Source organism: Eleginops maclovinus, chromosome 23, assembly GCF_036324505.1.
Source record: "Eleginops maclovinus isolate JMC-PN-2008 ecotype Puerto Natales chromosome 23, JC_Emac_rtc_rv5, whole genome shotgun sequence".
Lineage (NCBI taxonomy): Eukaryota > Metazoa > Chordata > Actinopteri > Perciformes > Eleginopidae > Eleginops > Eleginops maclovinus.
In genome coordinates, this window is record NC_086371.1 from 6,865,412 (window position 1) to 6,874,060 (window position 8,649).

At 39.2% G+C, this 8,649-nt stretch overlaps 1 protein-coding gene across 7 annotated transcripts in view; it reads left to right on the plus strand.

Annotated features, from left to right (window-relative positions):
- lingo2 (leucine rich repeat and Ig domain containing 2) overlaps positions 1 to 5,962 on the plus strand; it is a 380,843-nt gene extending 374,881 nt beyond the window's left edge. For all 7 annotated transcript variants that reach the window (XM_063875967.1, XM_063875968.1, XM_063875970.1 and 4 more), the window contains one exon: positions 2,992 to 5,962. In XM_063875967.1, the coding sequence (XP_063732037.1) occupies positions 3,004 to 4,845 (1,842 nt within the window). In that variant the 5' untranslated portion in view covers positions 2,992 to 3,003 and the 3' untranslated portion in view covers positions 4,846 to 5,962. The remainder of the gene's footprint in view (positions 1 to 2,991) is intronic.
- Positions 5,963 to 8,649: the final 2,687 nt, after the last annotated feature.

Genomic DNA, 8,649 nt, shown 5'->3' on the forward strand with positions numbered 1-8,649 from the left:
TGACTGTGTGAAGTTATTGTTGGTTGAGAGATATATCAAAAAATGTTTGTGGCTACAGTAAATTATGGTCTACTTGGGTCTCTTTTTATAGATAATCTGGTTCGCTTTGCTTCTTCTATCTGATTAGTGAACACGAAAGTACAACATGTTGTTTTAGGCAGCAGAATACATTCATTCTGCTACCACTTTCTTTCCTTGAGGTCACATTGTCTACATTATGCCAGTCATCCATATTAATCAGAGATGTTTACAGAAATGCTACACTGCTAAAAGCATTTCTCCTTCAAGGCCAAAAGCCAGGGTAACATCCAAAGTGCTTCTGTAATAGAAAATGAATAAAGCAGCACACAGGTGAAACAGCAAAAGAACACAAAACACACTCATTACATGTTGTTTACAGTCAAATTAGAAAGGACATTGTAAGGAAATTGAAGGATAAGCAGCGCCCTCGGCTGTGAGATGCACACCGAGAAAGACATCCACTGCACATGAGCAGATAGTTGGGATTTTATTTGCAGAAGTTCCCCCGGGGGAGCTGCCTAATTCTGTGTAGCATTTGTTCCTGCACACAGTCGCTGCTGCTCCTGTTGATGTACTTGCATTATGGTTCTCTCATTCAGCAGTGCCCAGGTGAGGCGGTCTCAGCACTGGCTCACTCGACCTCTGATTACACACTGTTACAAAGACACCCAATCATTACACTGATTAGACACCCTCTTAGTAAACCATGGAATCATATGGACTGTGTGTGTGTCTGTGTGTGTGTGTGTGTGTGTGTGTGTGTGTGTGTGTGTGTGTGTGTGTGTGTGTGTGTGTGTGTGTGTGTGTGTGTGTGTGTGTGTGTGTGTGTGTGTGTGTGTGTGTGTGTGTGTGTGTGTGTGTGTGTGTGTGTGTGTGTGTATTGCACTGAATACCATTGGTAATTATTGCCATTGTCAATGCATGTGAGCAGTTATATACAGAAACTATACTAAGAAAATATGATACAGTTATTAATAAAAGCATGTTGTGCGTTATATTACTAAATATCTATTGCGATGTGTTTTTGTACTAAAAACACAATATTTTTAGACCCTACATTTAAAATACATTAAACCAGCCCTTTTGGAATATAGAATGCAGCAATCTTTAAAACCCAAAACAAGTTTGCATTTTCCCATATTGTTTTGCTAAATAAAAGGTGTGTGTGAAGGCTCAGGCAATAAACCCAAGACCGTGAATGTTATGGTGTTGATAGAATGAGTAAAGATCAGGCTCGGCATCACTACTAATCTGCTTTAGAAAGCTGTTTAACACTTGGACCTAAAAAAAATGCACATTTCGTATGGTTTTACAATTGACCAGCACTGAAGAACCAGCTGTATGGTGCCCACTACAGTACAAAGCAAATCAGCTTTCTAGCAATCTGGAAGAAAAAGGACAGAAAAGAAAAGAAGAAAATGTATGAGTTTCAGCACCTGCCAATACAAAGATTCCTTCAATACACATGCATATTTAAAGAGAAGACATAAGTCAGGCCAATGACACATGGAGGCTCCACCAATTCTGATAAGACATTAAGAAACTGTATTACAAAAATGTTAAAGATAACACTTTGCTTTGACAGCATTTTGAAATCTTTATAATATTTCATATTTTAGATTATAAATGAGTGAAAACAGTTTAGTCTGGTTTTATTGAGCACTTTGCTGCATTGCTTCATTTGACACGCATGCCCTTCATGTATGGCGCTTTGAGGTCCATATTTTCCTCAGTTTGTCCATTTAAAATGATTTCTTAGGTACATATATGGTTTCTCTTTAGATGGGTATGCCATCATGTTATCTTTGTCGCATAATCTGTTCGCATGGATAAAAGCCTCAGGAGAAATTCAGATTATTCCTCTCATGGTTTAAATTTAGCACAGTCCATGACACACTAAATGAAGCAAGGATGGTTTTGCAATGTTTCCAACTTCTCGTCCAGTCTGTTTGTGGCAGGCAGTGCATTATATTCTAAATCCTGTTTATGAGCAGATGCTTATGTGATATGTATATGAATAGGTTTATGGATGAAATGCCAGCATATAAAGGACATTGAATAAGAACCAAGTTGTGTTTGAACCTTCTAAAGCCTGACACGTTAGATGATGGTATTTTAAAATGAAGGTGTAATTAAAAACTAAATGAATTTATTCAATTGCATATAAAAATATCATTTAATGATAGGTTATATGAAAGTATATGCTGTACATGTGAGCTTCATGTACAAAAGAGCCAGATATTACTCATCTAATTTATACATACACAACAATTGAATTGAAAAGGCCAATCCCAATCTTTTTGTAGATAGTGTTTGGTACAGAAAGTTGAATAATAAAATCCCTTTGTATTCATTTTTGCTTTTAAATAGTGTTTTCTTTACCAACCTGAACCCTAGCCACCCTGTGTAATTAGAGACATGGTTTTACTACAGTAAGTGGATGTTAAAAAAGTACAACAATGAAGCAAAATTACAAATTACTAATATCAAAAAGAAATATTATGTGTGAAAAAAGAGGCGTAACATGTTGGCTCTGAGTCACCCTGATATGTTTCCTGGCTTAGATTTGCTCTACAAATATTATCTGAAGTGATACAATTGGCTACAAAGGCTTCACTTTTTGTTCCTTTTAAGAGTTAATTTGATTTTTGTGAAAATCAAAAGAAGAACTAACGCTCACCAGGGAAGCATTTCAACGACCACTGTTGTGCTTTAATTAATACCCCGCACGTTAAAGAAAAATCAAATAGAAACTGACAGCATAGCAATTCAACAGACAACATGGGGGAGAATAGCAGGAATGTGTCATGGGTCATCCTATCGCTTTTACTAATCCATATATAAAAGCACAAAGGATGTCTTCCCTATATCCATCCTGCCATCTTGTTTGTTACATTAACTCACTCACAGCCACCTCACAGTCAATGAGTGACTAACCTTTCTTTCCTTCTCTCTCTGTTGTTCTTGCAGAACCGTGACAGAATGGTCGACGGTATGAGCAGAGTCATGCTGCACACGGTCGTCTCATGCTGGCAACCATTCCTGGGGCTGGCCCTTGTGGCTGTCTTCGCGGGATCCACTCTAGGATGTCCCTCACGCTGCGAGTGTTCGGCGCAGACCAAGGCAGTCGTCTGCCACCGCAAGCGCATGCCCACCATCCCGGACGGCATCCCGACCGAAACCAGGATCCTGGACCTGAGTAAGAACAAGCTGACAATGATCAACCCTGATGACTTTTTTGCCTTTCCTGGGCTTGAGGAACTTGACCTCAGTGGAAATATTATCAGTTATGTTGAGCCTGGGGCTTTTAATGCCCTGTTTACCATGCACTTTCTCAGTCTCAAGAGCAATCGAATCAAGCTCATTCCTCTGGGCGTCTTCACAGGCTTGACAAATCTTACCCGACTGGATATAAGTGACAACAAAATCGTCATTCTTCTGGATTACATGTTCCAGGACTTGCACAATCTGAAGTATTTGGAAGTGGGAGACAACGATCTGGTTTACATTTCTCACCGTGCATTCAGTGGACTTTTAAGCCTGGAGATGCTAACCTTAGAAAGATGCAACCTTACTGTTGTACCTACTGAGGCGCTTTCCCACCTGCACAACCTGGTCAGCCTCCATCTAAGATACCTCAGCATCAGCACTTTGCATCCCTACTCGTTCAAAAAGCTGTTCCGGCTGCGGCATTTAGAAATTGATAATTGGCATTCCCTAGACCATGTGCCAGCCAATACCCTGCATGGCCTCAACCTGACCAGTCTGTCCATGACCAACACCAACATGTCCTCCTTCCCTTACCAGGCCCTGAAGCATCTGCCCTACCTGACCCACCTCAACCTGTCCTACAACCGCATTAGGCACATTGAAGGTGGGATGCTGATGGAGCTGGTTCGGCTTAAAGAGCTCCATCTGGTTGGTGCACAGCTAACCACCATTGAACCGTATGCCTTCCAGGGCCTGCGGGGGCTCAGAGTCCTCAATGTCTCTCACAATCGACTGGATACACTGGAGAAAGGTGTGTTTCAGTCTCCTGAGGCCCTGGAGGCTCTTTTGATTGACAACAACCCCTTGGTGTGCGACTGTCGTCTCATGTGGATCCTACAGAAAAGGCCCTCCATCTTCTTTGGGGAATTGCAGCCGGAATGCAGCACGCCTGAAGGTAATCGTGGCAGACCTTTCAAGGAGTTTAAGGAGACGCTCCTGTCTTATTACGTGACATGTACCAAGCCAAAAATCCGGGAAAATAAAACACAAACGCTCACAGTGGATGAGGGCCAGCAGGCCATGTTGCGCTGCAGTGCTGAAGGAACACCAAGGCCCATTGTGTCGTGGTTGTCCCCACGTCGACGTGTCCTGACAAGCAGGAGCCATGGTAGAGTTACCGTCCACAACAATGGTACTCTGGAGATCAAGTCAGCAGAGGTGCAAGATGGCGGAGTGTATCTTTGCCTCGCCTCCAACAGTGCTGGGAATGACACCCTGATGACATCCTTGGCGGTGAAAAGCCTGGGATCGCTGTATGCTAACAGGACCCAGCACTACACAGATCCCAGCAACAGCACTGCCAACGGGACGGCCGGTGTGACCCTCGGTTTGGACCTAAAGACTATTTTAGTGTCCACTGCAATGGGTTGTTTCACATTCCTGGGAGTGGTCTTGTTTTGTTTCCTGCTCCTTTTCGTATGGAGCAGAGGGAAAGGAAAACATAAAAACAACATAGATGTTGAATATGTGCCTCGGTCAAAGTCTAACGGCACTAACGTTGACTCGGCAGAGGGACAAGCCGGTGCTCGTCGTTTTAACATGAAAATGATGTGACTTCTTTTCTAAATTCAAGATTATGGATTGTGGAAATGCCCAAAGTACAGTGTATTTTTTTGAAAATAAGACTACTGAACTTCCACTCCTGCGGGGAGAGTGGTAGTGAAAATATTTACTGCATCTTATCAAGATGAGCAGTACCTTAAATCACTGAATATTGACCTTATGCTTGGATACTGTGTTTGGAAAACTGAAAGTCGTACTGGGACATTCTCATACACAATTGCCAGCGGGCAACTTCTTCAACGTGGATAAGGAGTGAAAGCTGTTGTCGCTATGGGGACCTAAAGGGAATAGGCGTCATTTATCAGCTTTTTGAAATTTATACGCCCAAAAAAAAGAACGCTTCAGTTTTGGGTTGGATCTATAGACTTGGCTGAACCATGTACAGTACAAATTTGTATCTAAGCTATTAACCTGCTTTGTTTAGTCTTGCTTCATGCTTATTCACGGAACAAATCAATGAAACAGTCCATAATTTCCTATGTTCAATACTTTACATATGTGTACCTAATGCTTCATTATGTACATGTATGTACATATTCATTCAAAAGAACTATTCATAGCAATATTCATGGGATGCATTAGCAAAAATTGATATCCCCCACTCGCTCACCAAGAACATTCTTCAGACTTTTGAAGTTTCCATGGATTCAGGAAGGGCTTCTATGAGTGATTATCCGTCCCTGCTCCCCCAATTGACTCCTATATTAATAAATATATATTATTTATCAATGAAAAATGAAGAAAAAAGATTTTATTTATCAAAAATGTTGAGGATTAACAAAAATCAGTCCTCAAACACTGTTTAGAATCTAACATACCACTTGGACCATCATAACAATGACTCGATCGGTGACAGTATGTACATGAACCACCTTTTTGTCCTATTTTGTCTTTTTTTATTACTTTAACTGTACCTTTGCTGGTTAGCAAAATACATGTGTCAATTTTACTACAGCGACATTTGCATAATTTTTCCCAGTAGGAAATTTTGACTTTGTTGTGGTAGTTCCTCATTTTGTTGTTGAATCATTTAGATTGTGAAAACTTCAAAGTAAAAGTAAAAAAATAAATAAATGTGAAATAAAAGAAGATGTATTTGTACAAATGAGTCTGACTAAATGGCTAATACTTAATGAAATATTTTCTTTTCAGCCTCACTGATGGACATCAGTCTTCTTTGTTGTATTGATTAAACAAAGTTCTATTACCAATGCAACACTGACATTAATTTACACTTCACTACAACACTCATGACCCTCAATAGTTTACAGTTTTTTAAGTTTACAGTAGCTCTCACATCAAACCTGTCCACCATTTTGTATTTCATGTAAGTTTATACATATTTGAGCAACGTTATAAATGACTATCCTGAAGAATGCCAATATAACAAAGGATGCTAACATGGTGCAATGAGTACCGTATAAATGAATTGATAGCACAGCTCAATTAACAAAAATCGATGTCAGTGCATTTCACCTCAATAACCATAGATGCTTAACCTCATTATCATAGATTACAGCTCTAGTCCATTGTTCATCGCCCAGGAACTATTCACTTGTTCTTAGGTTTGTCTGACCCCAAACAAACGGAGGGAAAGCACCTTCTGACAGGTGGACATAATTTTGAAATGCAGAAATCAAATGTTCAATTGCTGCCATAATAATTAGTAAATTAATATGTTAATAATATAATTAAATTATGAATATAATTAAAGGTATTACAGTTTTATCAACAAAATCTATTGAATATTCACACATAACATAATTTATCCTTTGGAACTTTATACAGGGCTATGGTCTGGAAAAGAAACAAGTATAGGTGATAAAATGCAATCACTGTAGGTTTAGTCTGCATTCATCCTCTGTTTATTGATAAACTCTGATTCTTAATCTCATGTTCAGCATTCGCTAAACAAAATCATATCAGGCATAATCAGGCACACAGAAGAAAACAATATTACGCGTTTGATCCCTTTACTTTAGCTTAAACGCTAATGTTTCTGTACGGAAAAGGACTTCTTTTGTACAATTAGAACACCCTGAGATGTATAACGATTGTCTGTAAGCAATTACCACGCAGTAAAATTCTAATTTGAGTAAATTGCCTGCATATAAAGGTATTATATTGCCCGTGTTGACATTCATCAGCATCACTGTTTGTCGTATTGTTGCCCACAATGAATATGCGCCCACTTAATCGAAATGCATTTTAAAGTGCATCATAACTGCTCTGCATCAAGTGCTGATTAACAGATTATGCTCCAAAGAAATGGTATAAACACATACATTAAGAAATGCTTACTGAACGACTGCAGTGATGATACGCAGCAATTGCTTTCGGCTGTCATTAACAACTGAATATACTGGTATGACACATCAGAAATGATTGGCTTTTTCCTTCGCTTTTTTCCCCAAAGCATGCACATCTTGTGCTGTCCCTCATTTGTGCACTCTCATTTAGAGCCCTTTTGGTTTCCGAGCCTGCAATCCCCTAGACTGCTTCAGAATCAGAGCACCAACTGACCCATCTCTACACAAAATACTAAAGAAACAAGGTTAGCTTTGTATGTCAGTGCTGCCCACATCCAGGGTGTTCGTTTAGTCAAATTACATAAGAAATGCTTTCCTCACTGAACCTGTGAGAGCAACTTTTTTGTTCCTTGTACAAATAAGGCCCCTAAAGTAGTGCCTTACATAAGTAAGTCTTTGATTCACACTCAAATACATATGCTACATAATATGTCGTAAATAGCATGAAAATATATTTTCTGCTCTGAATATATTCTGTCCTATTTCTAAGATGTCTACTTTAAATTGCAGCCCTTTATCTTGAAATATGTGTTAAAGTGGCTTCTACTTTGCAGGAAAAGACTGACAGACACTGTATGTCTGACAGGCAGACATTAGTCCAGGTGCTGAGGTGTGTGCAAAAGGTGTTGGTGTTGCAGACCTCTTTCTATTGAGTGCATTTTGATTGGACTGCTGCATGTGCATATCATGTGAAAAACTGTTAGCACTGTGTGGCTGTTAGTCCCCCTTTTATCAGTTATTGACTGATCTGACCACTCTGTATTTTCAGTCTAATAAGTGAGAATCATTTTGTAAAACAGATGGGAGTCTTTCAGCCCAAAATGAATAATGCAGTTTTTCACTGAAATAGAACAATTCTTGGCTCAAGCTGCAAAGGAGAATGAATTTCAAAGATGTACACGTCCCCACCAGTTCACAAAATAAATCTTGTATAGATAGATAGATAGATAGAATCGGAGGATGAAACCCTCTTTATTAGTCACATACATGCACACAGCAGAGCACACACAGTGAAATTAGTCCTCTGCATTTAACCCATAGCTTATTGCTGCAAATATATATTTTTTTTAATTCCTCAAACCTTTCCTTGTAGCTTCATAGGAGGCAGCCAGTATTTCTGAAGTGACCACAACATTTTCTACATAAAACATTTTCCGTACAAAATGTTCCTGTGTATGTTGCATGTTAGCTCTTAGTAAAATGTGTACTACTGGTGTTCTGCTTTTATATTTTGTTTTAGACATGCATCACACTCACACTAGTTGAATCGATATTTCAGGAACACCTTGACTTAAGTTTCTCTTCTCAAAGATGACCAAATTGCAATTTCGGCGCAAGTTAAAGTTGTTCCAACTCTACAAAAGAGGTATTTTGACATTACTCTGGAATTCATATACTTGTGAACATTTCAAATGTCACATTCAAACAAAAATCCAAGTTAGAACAGTGAAGCAACTTGGTGAAAATCAGACTGTTAGCATTAAGT